We start from the raw sequence: 16,898 nt of genomic DNA on the forward strand, positions 1-16,898 counted from the left end.
AATTCATATTCATATGCAACACAAACTTGCAAAAATAATTCTATTGAGTAGGAGGTTGGTTACGATGCTTGCTATACACACTTAACAAAAAGAGGTGCATTTTTTAAATATTTTATTATATTCTCTCGTTAATACCACTAGCGGCTCACCAGGCACGGCACTATCGTGCCTGTTGAGCCGCTTTTCTGTTGAGTCGCTTTTCTATTGAGTTTAAGAAATTAATTTTATATTTTTATTTTAAATTATAAATTTAATAATAATTAAAAATAAATTATAAAAAATAAAATATCTTAAATTATTTAACATGTAAAATATTAAAAAAAATAAATTTAAATTTAAAAATAAGATTAAAAAAATATTAATTTGTTATTATGTATAATAAAATTAATATAAAAATTTATTGATATTATTTAAAGATTAGTTATTTATAAATATTATTGAATTTATTTATTTTTTCAATCCTATTTAATTAGAAGCAAATTTTAAAAATTTATATCTAAAATATTTTTTTATCTTCATCCATAATTCTAATAGATAAAAAAAATATATTTTTTAATTTTATCTTGAACCTCTTTAATTATCTTTAATTTTATTATTTTTTAAGATTATTAATTTTTATTTTGATTATATTATCTCATCATATTATACACTATCGTTTCTCTTATCATTATTATTATGTTGCCTTGTTTTATTTTATTTTTTCTTCTTCTATTCATCCTAATAGCAATTAATTATCACCATACCATTATCCTAACTCTCATCTTTGTTTATCACTCTGATCTATAACTACCATGGTGTTAACTTTTGAGTTATTACAAATTTTCTAAAGAAAATTTTTTTCTTCTTTGATTTAGATATCTAGATGTATACCTATTATATAGATCCTTATTATTTTTCAGACTTACTTGTTAAGTCATATTTTATTGCTTTCAGACAAAATTTAAGATATCAACGATTCATATTTTTCGTTAATCAAATTATAAAATTTGTCAACAATTATAAAAAAATAATATCAAATATTTTATATCTTCTTAAAAGAGTAATATTATATGGACACTACTATTTTAGCTACTATTAACATATACAATTGAATATAAAGATATTACATTATTATTGAATATCTCTCCTATTCTTAACACTTATTTTTAATAATTCTTAATCTTTTTCTAAATTTAATATGTCAACTTCTATGTCTCTAACTAATAAAATTTTTAAGATGTTCTTAAAATTTCATTTAATTTCAAAACAAAATTGTAATTTTTATATTGTTATTTTTTTCTAATATTTTTAGAAAATTAATTTTTATGCTTTTTAAATTATAAATTTGAGATAAAAAAAATTTTAATAAATAATAAATTATTAATAAATAAAAATAAAAATAAAAATTTTATAAGTTATTTATTTTTTCAATGTATAGAATAATAAAATTTAAATTAATTTAAGTATGATACTAAAATTATTATGTTATTTTTATATGTAACAATTAAGATAAATATTTATAAATATTTATAAATATTTATAAATTTATTTATTTTTTTAATCTTATTTAATTTGAAGCAGATATAAAAATTTAAATTTAAAGAACTCTTTTTCTTGCATAATTTTAATTATTTTTTATTTTATATTCAATATGTTAAATCATTTTTTGTTTCACTATTTTTTAAAAAAATTTTATTTTCATTTTTATTATTTTTTACCATTCTCTATACACATATTTATAATTATTTTTTTTAATTATGTGAAATAAAGATAGGGAGAAAATACTACATGTACTCTATGGAACAAATAAAAAACACAACGTGGGTAGAAGTTATGTGTAGAATAAAAAAGTAACTGTACAAATAACAAATAAAAATTAACTAATAATTACATTCTTGACCAAATTTTAAGACGAAAATTATATTAAACACTATTTATCAATAAGATTAAGATAGAAAAGTGAAAATTGGACACTAAACTCTGCTATTCCCTTTATATATTGTTATAAATTATAAATATTTAATTTAAAGTACATTAAGATATTATAATAATACCTATAACAATATTATTTAGGATAATTATGGAAGGTTTATCGAATCAAAACTTAAGAAAAAATAAATTATTATTAATTAAATAAATATACATGATTATTTAGATCATTCTTCACTCATGTTTTGTCTTCGTCGCCTGGCATAGTCTTGCCAAGTCGGTCGACCACTTTCATTGGTATCCTGCCAACGGTAATTAATCAAAACAAACGTATAAACATAGTTTCACACTTTTATTTAATGACGAAAAATAAATTATATTAGATAAAGTGAGAAAGATGCATGAAAAGATTGATGAAAAATGAAGGAAGTTTTTCTAGTAACAGCCAACGTGAAGTGAGAGAGAATAAAGGAAGAAAGAGATATTTATTATAGAAATTACGTGGATTTATAAAATAAGAGAGAACGTGAATGAAGACGAGGTAGTGAGAGTATTGTAATACGGAATAACTGACGTGGGGTAGGTTATTAAAAAAAAGGATAAAAATGAAAAAAAAATTTTGAACACCAAAACAGGTTTTGCTATTATATATTACTAGCGGCTCAACAGGCACTAACGTGCCTGTTCAGCCGCTTTTCTATTATTTTTAAGAAATTAATTTTATTTTTTTGTTAATATATTATTTACTTTTCAAATTTATTAGATAAATATTTTTTTATTTTAATATTGACGTGATCTTATTTATATCATATTTTGTTGAAATTAAAATTACTATAAAACACTTTAAAATGTTAAATTATAAAACCACACAATAAAGAGATAATATAAAATCGTCATAGTTAAAGTTCTAGGTAATATATGAGGTGAAATATTCGATAAAGTAAATTTTTATTCTCAACTATTCTAAAATATACAAAAAGTATTTTCAGAATGATAATGCTTCTTTTGTATTTCTTTAAAAGTTTTAAATGTCGTCTATTAATTTATAATATTTTTAATTTAATTTTTTAAATTTGTTATGACAAAATAACGATATGATGAAGTTTTTGTCCGCTAAAATTGCGAAAATATTTTTAAAAATTAGTTTATTCATTGTACTTTATTTTGTTTTTTTTTTTGGGTGTTTATGTTATATTCCATACATTATTAAATTTTAATTTGATAATTTTTTTATCATCAAGGACTTATTATTTAGTTACTGTAATTTAATTAAGATTTATTTTTCATCACTAAATAATGTTATATGTATTACGATTATTGTCATTAAATAATATTTGTAGTAGCATTTTTTTAGTTTGTACTTAAATTAGTTATTCAATAAAAATTTGTCCGATAACTCATAAAAATATATACAATGTTATCTATATTTTTAATTTGAGGATTTTTAGTTTAGTTACCTATTGACTTATAATATTTAATATAGTATTTTGATATTTTTTAAAAAATTAGAACACATTTTGCCATGACCAAATTTTACTATCTATTAAATTTTTAATTGGGTAAAGATTCTATAATAAAAAGGATCTATATAATTTATACAATACATTAATAAATACATGAGATAAAATAAGACATATTTTTGTACTATTTTACAATAGTTGTTATTTTGTGTTTAAGGTAGATCTTTTCTAATTTTACTATTTAATTTTAAAAAATATATGTTGTTACCAAAATTTTATTACAAAGTTATTGTTATTATTAGTCTTACGAATGTATTGCCTATTTAAAATTTATAGTATTTGTTAATTATTTATTTTATTTTTTTATTATAGAATTCATAATTTTGTTTAACATTAGACATTTTATATAATAGTGCACAATATCAAACTTCTTAATTTATTCAATACAAAAAATATTTTAAATGAATATTATGCGATGAAGATAAAATATTAAAAATATAAGTAGAGTAAGTGAGTACTAACTTCATATTTGCATGGCTTTTAGTATTATTTGTAACTGGTTCATTATAAGAGATTGATTGAGGCATTGAATTAGTAGCAGTGGTGTATTTCTCGACCTACACTAATACAAAAAAATACAAACTTAATATATTGTAGATTATCTTAAAAGAATTAAAAATTAGTTCTCAGAAATCAAATCAAATCGCGTAAATTAAGTTAATTAATTTTGTTAATCTTCTATATTAAGATTTAATGTATAGGCAAAATGACTTAAAACGACGTTATTACATGTTTTGAATATATAGGGTACTAACCAGTTAGGACATCACCACATCTTTTACTTGAACAACTTCATTATAATGTGATTCCAGACCTATATTTTTAAAGAGCAATACAGATAATAATAAGCATAATTTGAATTCATAAGATTAAAATTAGTTATCATGATTAAAGTTAACTTTTATGTCGCGTATAAAGGTGATTTTAATTATTTTAAATTTATTTAATTTTATTCTAAAACAGAAAATATTTTAAAAATAATATTCTTCTATTATATTTTTTTCATTGATTTTTTTCAAAGTTTGAATATCGTCCATTAATTTGTGACATTTTTAAATTTATTTTTTAAATTTATTATGATAAATTAACAATATGATGAGTATTTTGTCCGTTAAGATTGCAGAAATATTTTTTAAAAAATAGTTTATTTGTTATACTCTAATTTATCTTTATTTTTTGTGTTTATATTTTAATATTTCACATTAGAAATTTACTACATATTTAATATTATTAAATTAATATATTTTTAATAATAAATAATGTTACGTGTCTCATGATTATTATTATTATTGGCTGATATAGTAGCATTTTTTTATAATTAATATTTAAGATAGTTATTCAATAAAAATTGATTCAGTAACTCATATAAATATGTAGAGTGTTATCTATATTTTTAATTTTAGAATTTGAAAATTATTTATCCAATCACTGTTTGTAATATTTAATATAGTATTTAGATTTTTTATAAAATTATGACCCATTTTACCGTGATCAAATTTTGGCATTTGTTAAATTTTTAAATGAAAAATAATTTTATAATAAGAAGGATTAATTTTTATTTATGCCATGTATTTAAATACATGAGATAAAATATCAATATTCTTGTATTCTTTTTCTATCATTATGTTTGTATTTAAGTCATAATTCTCCTGGTTTTATTTTAAAATTATAAAAAATATATATTATTATCAAAATTTTAAAATATGAAAATATATAAATTAAAATAAAAACTAAAAAAATTAAATTAAAGTATATTAAAAATCATTATGTTACATTAATTTAACACAATATATAAATATTATTTTGATAATAAAATTATTATGTTTGACAACTTTTTATAATTATCTTATAACATAGTATTTTTGTATTTAAAATGACTTTATTTATTTTTTTAATATGAGAATGCAAATGCATCTTTTTTTTATTTTTAATATTTTATCCCAAGCATCTACATTAATTTGAAACATAAATATATTTTTTTTGTAATAAATTTATAATAAAAGTTTTAGTTAAAGAGTACTCAATACTTCTTTTAATAATTTAGAGCAAAAAATTTATTTTCATTTTATAGTTATTACTTTGTAAAATATATTTAATCACTCAAATTTAAAAATACACATGGCAAAAAAATAAGCTATATGTTAATATTTTTTCTCTTTATTTTATTTGTTATTATTAGTTTTATGAATACATTGTTTATTTTAATTTTTTAATTATTTATATACTATATGATAAAGATGAAATATTAAAAAAATTATTATTTTGTCCACTAAATTTATTGTATGAAATAAATTATGTAAGGATATACGAAGTCTAAAAAAAATTGGACACCAAATTCTAGTAACTTTTTGTATTTTTTATTAAGGAGTGCTCTGTTATATATGTAATTTTTTTTAAGTTAAATAATAAGCATCAGAAATATATAAATAGTGTATATTAATTTAATTAATTTTGTTATAGAATACCAACCAATTATGTTACTATGACGTCTGTTATTTGGACCAATTTCATTATCATGCGCTTTCAATTCTAGATTTTTCAAAGAGTAGAATACAGATTTTAAGCAAAAATTGAATTTATAGTCGAAAAAAATTAAATTATCATAAGACATGTTAAGTTTTATGTTACCTGAAACAAAATGATGATGATGATGATGATGGGTGGCTCTTATCATTTGTCTAATTGTAGTTAATTATGTACTTGACAATGGATTTGGAATAGAAATTATATTAGTTGATATAATATGATTGCTGATTCGTTGAATTTTCCAATTATATTTGTCACAACATAAGGTTGCAAGAGCATGATTGAAAGTGAAACAGATATTTAACTCTATTGAGTAAAGTACGATTGAAGGCGTAGAAGTTTTTGTTATCGAAAGTGAATAAAGTACGATTGAAGGCGCAGAAGTTTTTGTTATCGAAAATGAATCGATATTTAAATTGAGTAGGTATTAATAGTTTTTTTTATTGAAAGTGAATCAACTTTAAATTCTGTCGTGGTTGAAAGTGAATCGGTTTTAAATCTGTCGTGAGTTAAAGCCAGTTTTTGAAAAAAATAAAATAAAATAAAAAGAATTGAGTATGTTTTTAAATTTTAAGTCCTGTCATATGATAAAGCCAATTTTTAATAAAAAGAAAACAGGGATAAAATAAGAAGAAAAAATTGGATACCACAATTATTATACATTGGTATAGATAATATTTTTTTAGTAATTATTCATTAATAAATATTGCATTAATGATTCTGTTTATTATATTTCAATGTGTTTATTTCAATTAGACTCAATAAATTACCAAAATTCAAACTTATTATCTTGAACTTCTTCCTTGATCATGTGATTAGAATCGTTTAACAGAAGATCTTCAGACCAAAAAATCTTTAAAGTAAAAGAAAAATACAATAAAACATATTAGAAAACCTAAAAAAATAAAATAATTTTAAAATAGAATATATATATATAAGAAAAATAATAAATTAAAACTTACTTGGTCTATGACATAGAAAAATAAAGAGAACGAAATAATCATGAAAGTTGAAATAACAAAAAATATATAACACAGTTCTTATCTTAACACATTTAAATGTTATATGTCAATCTAATAATTAATAAAAAATAATATTATCCAATGTAAAATAGATTAAAAATAAAAAAGAGATTAACAAAATCAATTAACAAAGTTCTTATCTTAAGTTGCCAGATTATTTAAAAAATCAATTAACAAAGTTCGTATCTTACTATATTTATTGTATCTCACTATATTTATTATATTTATTGTGTTATATGTGAATCTAATAATTAATAAAAAATAATATTTTTTAATATAGAACATATTAAAAATAAAGAAAAAATTAGTAAATGTCAATTTTAGTACTCTTTATAAATAAATGTCAAATTTAATACTCTACATAATTAATAGTTTAAATAGTTTAGAAAATTATAAACATAGACTTTAATAATACGTATCAATTAATAAACATAGACTTTGATAATACGTATCAAACAATGCAAAAAAAATATTAATAAATTTTAATAAATATAGAATATATTTATAGATAAATTTTAATACTATAGAATATATTTGAGTAGTAGTGCTCGATCTATAATTATACACAAAAAATACAAACTTTAGATGTAAAAATGGAATAAGATAAAGAGTACTTGTCCTTTGAATTTTTTTTAAAAATTAAAAATTAGTACTCATAACGTCTATTATTATTTTTCAAAAGGTAGCTGTATTTGGCAATGGAATTGGCATAAAAATTGTATCAACTTCCTTGTCAAATTCTCTCACGATGATTTGCAGGTGTCCCTTTCTTAGTAAATACATGTCAGAACCAAAAGATAGCAGCAAGATGCAGAAAAAAGGATCGACAACATGAGAAATATTTGTAAGTGGAGCAGTTATTTATTTTCCTCACGATTGCAGCAGTTATTTAATGGGTTAATGATTTTTTTTTAATTATAAACAAAAATGTATTATTACTATTTTATCCATAAATTTGATTTGTAAAATGAATTATTTGAGGGCAAATGGTGTCTATAAAAATTGGACACCAAACTCTAGTATTGCCTTTATATATTGGTATAGATAAATGAAGAACAATATAAAATTGATGATTTCATTCTTGAAATATGTATTAAAATTATTTTCTTCAATACCAAATTGTTCACATTATTTTTTTTGCTATTATATAGAATATGAAATTTATTCTATGTAAATTTTATACTCCAGTAATATATATTAAAGATATGCATAGAAAAATATGTATGTGCTGGACTTATTTATTCAATATCAAACTGTTCACATTATTTTTATTATTATTAAATAGGGTATAAAACTCATTATTCTATGTAAAATTTACACCGTCACTATATATATAATTTAATTTAATTTTAATGTACTAAATATGTAAAAAGAATTTTATATGTGTATTTAATTACGTATCACCAAATTAGTAAAAATAACTATTTTTAACAATTAATATGTGAATAATTATCTAAATAAACAGACATAATTAAATGATAGTATAAAATAATTTATATTATTAGTACATTAAAATTAAATTTTATATATGTATGAAAGTTATGGGGCCTGAGTTATGCATGTCAAAAAGATATTAAAAAAAGGTATAATAAGTCACTAATAATTATCAAAAAAAGAAAAAAACAAGTAACTAATTAATATATGCTAGATTGGGATATATAGTTCTACTAGGACATAATGCATGGAAATTGGCCCAATAATTTGATATAATAAAGAATATAATACTGAGATCAGTGTATGTGCATAAATGAATTACCATTAAGAAGAAGAGGAGAAAAGGAAGAAACCAAAGACCAAGTTTGGCAGCCATCCTTTCAACTATATATATGTTGGAAAAAGATTTTTCAGCACTCACTAGTGAAGTAACTAGCTAGTAAGGATGAGTTCCACTTGAAGAGAACTACTCTTTTTATAGGCATTAGGGAGGTTTCTCCACTTCACATATTGAATAGGATAATAATATTCAGGCTGCACAAAAACTTGGTGATTGTGGTAATTTAGTATTTTAATTAATAGAGCTAGCTTGTTATTAGACTAGATAATTAACCTCTAATGAATGACCTAATTAAGTTTGCAGTTTAATAATAAGGTTATCATACTCAAGTTTATTGATCGATGAGCATCAACGCTAAATTTTATGTGATACAAAACGTAATAAGTTGTGATGTGCACGCTAAGACAAGAAAAATATAATTCAAGTATCATTTTCAGGAGTTTTTTAAATTTTGAGATCAATTCCTTTCTGTACTTAATTAGCTAACCTATAAATAAATATTCAAGGAATTTTCATTTATAATTATTTGAATTTTTGAGATACTTAATAGATATGATTTTAATGAGAAGATAAACAAAAATATATACGATATAACCATTTACGTTATCTTCTCATATAAACTTAAACTTTTGAGATGAGTGATTTTATCATATATTATCAAAATTTTATGTTTGAAAAATCTAGAATTCAATTTTTAGTAAATTTCAAAAATAAAAAAATTTAATAGTGATAAATCCATTCACGTATAAGTTCAATGACTATAATTAATACATTATTTATATACTATTTATTAGATACATTTAATTTTAATCATTTAAATTAATTCAATAATTATAAATACACTCTTATATGAAAATTTTATTCCCATAACTGCCATAAGATACCTTTTCAATATATATGTATGTGGTTATTGCTTGAATTTTAATCACTTACAATTATGTTTGATTCTGAATCATCACAATCATGATTGCTCATTCAAATGATCGCAATAGTTTGAGTAAATTACTGTTTTGATTTTCGGACTACATTCAAATTTTATTTTTAGTTTTTAAAATATTTCATATTTATAGCATATATCTTATTTTGTAACAATAAAATTGTAATTATAATTGTTATAATGATAATTGCAATAATTTGGGAGTAAAATTAGTTAAAGAATAAGAAAAAAAAGAGCATAATAATATACAGAAATTCTTCGCATACAAGCGATTAAGGCTTGTAACCCTTACAAGTTCAATTAATCAGTAACTCCCAAAACGCGCTCCTAGTGTTACGTAGCTTACACGCGCTATATAACAGATCCCGCGAATATATAACTACCAATTTTAAAAGATTTCGTTTCCTTCTTCGTTCTCCTTCTTGCCAAATTTCTTCGTTCTTCTTCTCGAGCGTCTTCCCCTGCCTTTTCGATCGTTTTTTTCCCTTCCTTTATCACTGGTTTGTTCTTCGTCATTGACGTGAGTTCCTCTCTTTGTAACTCCAGCTTCGTTTTTTTTTTTTATATTCTGGTTTCTGAAATCAAATTTTGAACTCGTTTTGAAGATAATGGATGATTCAACCTCAGATTGTCAGCTGAATCAAGGCGAAGTGGATTTTGAATTTGAATCTAACGAAGTTCCTGAGGTTTGATTTACATTCAGCTAATTACGATTACTCTGAATTTTGTTGCAGTTATTCGTATATCATTGTCTAGCTGAATAAATCGTGAACATTGACTGTGAAATTAACGTGTGAGCATAAATCTGTGGATTGAATCTAATGTATTAGTTTTGATTAATTATCTGCAATTTATAGCAGACGCTCGGGTGTAGATTAGAATTTTTTTGGTGTATTTTAGGGGGAAGTGTGGGTGTATTTACACTTTATGGCTTTTTTTGTTATTTTAGTTGAGTTGTTGTCGTTCGGGTGTATTAGATCAGACATGATTGGGTGTATTTTTAGTGTTTGACATGGTGTATTCTGCAGCCTCTCTCTGTTGTTGATGACAAGTTTGTTCCCAAGGTTGGAATGACCTTTACTACCCTTGAAGATGCTGGAAAATTTTACAGGAACTACGCCAAGGCTGCAGGTTTTTCTATAAGAGTTCGGAGCACAAATAGGAAGGAAAACGAGATTAAGAATCAATTGATTACATATAGCAGAGAGGAAAAATGGAAATCTAAAATATCTCCGACCGAGAAGACAAATTCAACAGCTGGTTTAAACTGTCCTGCAGGAATTTATATACACACATTGAAGGATGTTGGTGCTTGGATCATTTCAAAGATTGTGCTGGATCATTCACACCCTTGCTGTCCAAGTAAAGCAGAGATGCTCAAACAGTACAGGGAACTAAGCATGTCCATTCGTCGTACAATAGAGAATAACGAAGGCTGGTATTAGACCAAGCAAAACTTACCAATCATTTGTTGCGGCTGCCGGGGGTCATCGCGAGTTAAATTTTATTGAAAAGAATGTGAGGAATTACATTACGAGAGAAGTGCAAAATGTTTCTGAACAAGAAGATGCAAAGAAATTCGGAAAATATTTGTTAAGAATGAAAGAGAAGAATCAGAATTTCTTTTTTGAGCTTGAACTCGAGGAGGATCAATCGATTAAGCTGGCTTTTTGGGCCGATGCAAGAAGTAGAGCTGCCTTTGAGTATTTCGGAGATGTTATTTCATTTGACACCACCTACAATACAAACAGGTAATAAAATGTCCCTGTTTATGATGCTAAATTAATATTTTTTTATGAATCTACCGCAGAGGTGTATATTGGGTATTTTTGGGTGTATACAAAGTATTTGTTGGGTGTACGTAATGATTTTTCATTCTGCACTATGGTAACTTGTTTCAAGTATAATTTGGTTTGTGGTTCTTTTGTCGGGGTGAATCACCACGGTCAGTCAACACTTCTTGGATGCTCTTTGATGAAAAATGAAGAAATTGAATCATTCAAATGGTTATTTCAATGTTGGCTCCGTTGTATGGGAGGAAATGCTCCGAAAGGGTTTCTCACCGATCAATGCGCATCAATGAAAAGGGCTTTAGAGGCTTGTATGCCAACAACAGTTCACCGTTGGTGTATTTGGCACATCATGAAGAAGATTCTAAGCAAATTAAATGGGTACAAGGGACATGCAGAAATTGAACAAGAAATGAGCCAAGTTGTTTGAAACTCTCATAGTAAAGACTCATTTGATAGGAATTGGAATGATTTTCTGCTGAATTTTGGTCTTGTGGACAACAAGTGACTTTCAGGTAATGTTTGTTTAAAATCTGCAGTAGAGGTGTAAATTAAATTTTTTTTCGGGTGTATTTATAGTCTGTTTTTGGGTGTATTCTGCAGATCTCTATGAAGACCGTCATATATGGGTTCCAATCTATCTGGATCACCACTTCTGGACAGGGATGAGAAGCACACAAAGGAGCGAGAGCATGCATTCATTTTTTAACAAGTTTATTACTCAGAACAGCTCGCTTATTCAATTTATCAAACAATACGATAATTGCCTCGAAAGCAGGGAGCAAGCAGAGAGAGAATCAGATGCTGCAGATTTTCATACGGTCATACCGTGTGCAACAAAATCCTCCATTGAAACTCAGTTTCAAAATGTGTACACTCTTCAAAAGTTTAGGGAAGTCCAAGCACAATTCAGAGGAAAGGCGAATTGCATCACTAGATTAACAAATTCTGCTCTAGGCTATTTAGTATACGAAGTTGAAGAACAAGTTTTCAGCTCAATATTCAACAAGTTTGTAGTTACTTACGACTCAGTAGCAGCCGAGGTAAAATGTCAATGCTTATTATTCGAGTCAAGAGGGATATTGTGCCGTCACGCACTAAGCGTGTTAAGTTTTGAACGAGTAAGCCAAGTGTCACCTAGATATATACTGGAACAATGGAGCAAGAAGGTAAAGAGGCGACACACACACATCAAGAGCAGCCACGACGATCCACTGTTGGAGCCAAGAAGCAAGAGGTTTGACCAATTGATTTTTCGTTCGTAAAATATTTGCGAATTTGCATCAGAATCGGAGGAGCTGACTGCAATTCTGCACCGTGCGTACGATAACGTCATGGTTGAGATGGAATCATTGAAAGCCAAATGGAAGGGGATATCTTCTTTATCTCACGAAGACGCCAACTTGGAATCCGTTAACGAGCTTCAAAGTTCTCCAAGGATTTGAACAAGAGGACGTCCAAAAAATAGGCTAGGTTCAAAGTTAGACAAATAGATTGTAAATGCCACAAAGAAGAAGAAAACGAAAGCTTTAAACGAGGTAAAAGTAATGTTCTTTAAATATGTGGTGATTGAGTTTAATTTTCTCGTTAATAGTTTAGCTAATATGTGAGTTTGTTATATTCAGTTAAACCTCTTTGATGGTGCATCAGTTGTGCATTCAAATTCTAGCCAATATCAAAGACGTGTTATGAATTATCAGTTCAGGGTACCAGAAGTAGCGGATAACTCTTTGGGTGTAAAAGTACTGTTCTTTTAGGTGTATTTTTGTGGATTTTCTTGTGTTTCACATTTTACATATATACATATATATATATTTTCACAATCTGCTGTTTATTATGTTATAAAATATTATTTGTTTTTTTTTTAACTACGGTTTAAGGATTTTAGGGTTTATGGTTTAGGGTTTAGGTTTTAGGGTTTAAGGATTTTAGGGTTTACGGTTTAGATTTTAGTGTTTAAGGTTTAGGATTTAAGGTTTAGATTTTAGTGTTTATGGTTTAGGATTTAGGATTCAGGGTTTTAGGGATAAAGCATTAGGGGGATAGATGTTTGGGTGTATAATGATAATTGCAATAATTTGGGAGTAAAATTAGTTAAAGAATTTGAAGAAAAAGACCATAATAATATAGAAAAAAAAATTGAAAAGAAAATATTAATTTTAATCAAAAAATAAAATAAAATATTTAAAATAAAAATAAACCATTTTAAATATTAAGAACAATATTAACCTTTTTCCATATTAGGATTGCAGCTATCTGCTGCATAATCTTAAAAGTTAAAATTCACACATAAAACACAAGGATAGAAACAAAGATGATCATTGACCCTTTATTGCACAGATACTCGCTCACTAAGCAACAACAGAACTCTGTTCTTTTCACACGGTGGCTGTTGAGGGTTGGGGAACCCACATAAGATGCTTCACAGGGAAGAAGTGGTACACTGGAGCCTCCCCAGGCATGAACCCAAGCTGCTTAAACAGAATGTGATTTGGGCTCCAATCAGATGTGTCCAAGTGGCATACGCCAAGAGCTTCAACCTTGTCTCCATTCTCACCATCTAACAAGACCTTGAACACCCTGGTCCCTGTTGATATGAAGTGGCAATAGTAAACAGCATAAGGGTATGGCAGAGGATGACAAGCTACCCATTTAGGAGCATAGATATCTTCTGATATTTTCAAAATGGTGTATTCTTGCAGAGGAGCCCCTGAAGATGGACTAGTTGTGTGAATGTTGTGCTTTTCCTCTGATCCAATGATGTTGTGGACGAATTCCAGCATGGACTCTAAAGAGTTAGCACAGATCTTAGTCTCCCCCGTGATGGTTCCTGCTTCACATTGTTCAATTGTGCCTCTCATGGACTTGGCTTGTGCAGAATCTTCAGAGATTGAGAAGAGTTGAAGGACACTTGGAAGTTGTGGGATTGAGAAAGGAATGGAGTCAACTTGTCTCTTTGGTAGGAAGTGAGAAAAGTCTTCGACAGGAAATTGGAGGGTCATAATGTTCCCTATGTAGAGATCATCCATGGCAAAGAATCCAACCTTGAATGCCTCACTGTGGTCTACATTAGAAGATGGTGACCCTCCCTTCAACAATTGTGCTTCCATGAAATGAGGGCCATAGCTTGTCAGATAAGGCTTAGCTGAATCCTGGGCTGTGGCAGACTTTGTTTTTATTTCTTTGTTGGAACCACTAGGTTCATCACCATATTGAGTGATGTACACTGTATTTGAATCTTTTTTGGGATCAACATCGCTACCATATTGAGTGATATATGGTGCATTTGAATTTCTTTTGGCACCAACATCATCACCATATTGAGTAATGTATGGTGCATTTGAATCTCCTTTGAAATTAGTATTACGACTATATTGAGTGATGTATGGCTGTTTGGCATCACGGGGAGTAGTTGTGTAGGCAGTAATATAAGGTTTATTAGTTGAGCTTAAGGAAAAATCTTTGTCAGAACCATGGGCACCAGTTTTATAACCTGTAAGGTAGTTAAGTTTATTGGCATCATGAACACTTGAAGTTGCATAGCTAGTTATGTAAGGTTCATTGGGCTTTTCATGGTTGTGTTTCACGGATGCTTTGTAATTTGCTTGGGTAGTTGGGTAGTGTCTGAAGTGGTTATATGGTTAATATATGATTGTGAATTTGTATCTGTATGATCTTGCAACTCTACCTTCAGATCTCTGCCACTGATGCCATGCCTATTCTGTTATGCAATTAAAGAACAAGGGATCCATCAGCCACACAAACTTTGAAATTCGGTATGCTACGAATCTAGAGAGTAACAAATAAGACATATATTCAAACAAAGATGTTAAAAATATGAGAAAATTTAACTGTCCTTACTTATAAGATACTAAAATGATATTTTCCTCCTTTATATTTTATAAATTTACATTCTTCTTCTTTCTAACTTTTAAAAAACCACCTTTTTAATTCATTTTTAATTTTTTAAGAAAAAATAAATTATTTAAAAAAAATACTATTAACAAAAAATTTATTTTTATTATTGAATTTTGCTTACCAAATACTTTTTAATAAATTATTTTTTTATTAATTAAATTGTATTTTTATCAAAATATTTTTAAAAAATTAATAATTAAATTATTTTTTTCTAAGATATCTATCTTTCAATAATTTTTTAATTATTAAATTGTGATTTTACCAAAATTTTTGTTAGCAATTATTTTTATATTTTATTATTAATTTTTTGATATCAATATATATTATTTTAATATTAAATAAAAAATCTTACAACTGTTAATATGTATAACAATTAATATATATTGATATTGAAAAATAATCTTACTAAAAATTTTTATTTAATGTTAAAATAATATATATAGATATCAAAAAATTAATAGTAAAATATAAAAAAATTGTTAACAAAAATTTTGATAAAATTATAATTTAATAATTAAAAAATTATTGAAGAATATTTTAGAAAAAAAATAATATAATTATTAAATTTTTTAAAAATATAATTTAATCAATAAAAGAATAATTTATTAAAGGGTATTTTGGTAAGCAAAATTTAATGATAAAAAATAAAATTTTTGCTAATAGGTATTTTTTTAAAATAATTTATTTTTTCTTAAAAAATGGATAAAGTTAACATTAGTTAACACAAAAAGTTTAAAATGGATTAAAGAATAGGTTTTTAAAAGTTAGAAAGGAGGGAAATGTACATTTATAAAATAGAAAGGAGGGGAGTGTCATTTTAGCATCTTACAGAAAATGGGAGTGAAATTTTCTCTAAAAACATCTTTTTATGAATATACTTATGTTAAAAGTGTGATATATTTTTTTAGTCACACTTTAAAAAAAAGATAACACTTTTATTATCAAAATCAAATCTTATAATTTATTCTTTAATAATAAAAAATAATATGTACAGTTTGTTTATCTCCAAAATTTTTGTAGAAAACATTCTTTTTTTTTTGGAAACCACTCTGATAGAGACACTAAAAATATCTTTTTTTTAAAGATGTTTATACGTGGCTTGTTATTATTGGACATTTTTATTAAATCGGTTAATAGTTTATTTTTTTAATAAACCAAAATAAACCGGTTTATTATAGCAAAAACAATAAATTTAATTGTCCACATTATAATTATTAGACCTGATTCGATCCGATCGATTTACACAATCTAAACCGAATCATCTTTAAATTTTTTATAAAAAGATAAATATATCCTTGATTTTTATTTTGCAGACATTTAAATCTTTAAAAATTTAAAAATACAATTAAGTTCGACCGGATCTGATAACAATTAGATTTATTGTTATTGTTATAAAAAGATCGGTTTTATTCTGATTTATTAAAAAATTTAAAAATAACCGGTTCATTAATACGCCTAATAATAATGTGATATGTAAACGTCTTTACAAAAATATATTTTACG

The 16,898-nt window shown here is 25.4% G+C and overlaps 1 protein-coding gene across 1 annotated transcript; it reads right to left on the minus strand.

Moving 5' to 3' along the window:
• Positions 1-13,852: 13,852 nt before the first annotated feature.
• LOC107628909 (BURP domain-containing protein 6-like) lies at positions 13,853-16,607 on the minus strand. Its single transcript, XM_021117956.2, has 3 exons — positions 16,561-16,607; positions 15,122-15,193; positions 13,853-15,056 (listed from the first exon to the last, which is right to left on the minus strand). Exons 1-3 carry the CDS (start codon positions 16,599-16,601, stop codon positions 13,856-13,858), a joined length of 1,314 nt encoding a protein of 437 aa, XP_020973615.2. The 5' UTR covers positions 16,602-16,607; the 3' UTR covers positions 13,853-13,855.
• Between the last annotated feature and the right edge of the window lie 291 nt (positions 16,608-16,898).

The sequence above is a fragment of the Arachis ipaensis genome, chromosome B3, assembly GCF_059453495.1.
Source record: "Arachis ipaensis isolate K30076 ecotype BB chromosome B3, ASM5945349v1, whole genome shotgun sequence".
Lineage (NCBI taxonomy): Eukaryota > Viridiplantae > Streptophyta > Magnoliopsida > Fabales > Fabaceae > Arachis > Arachis ipaensis.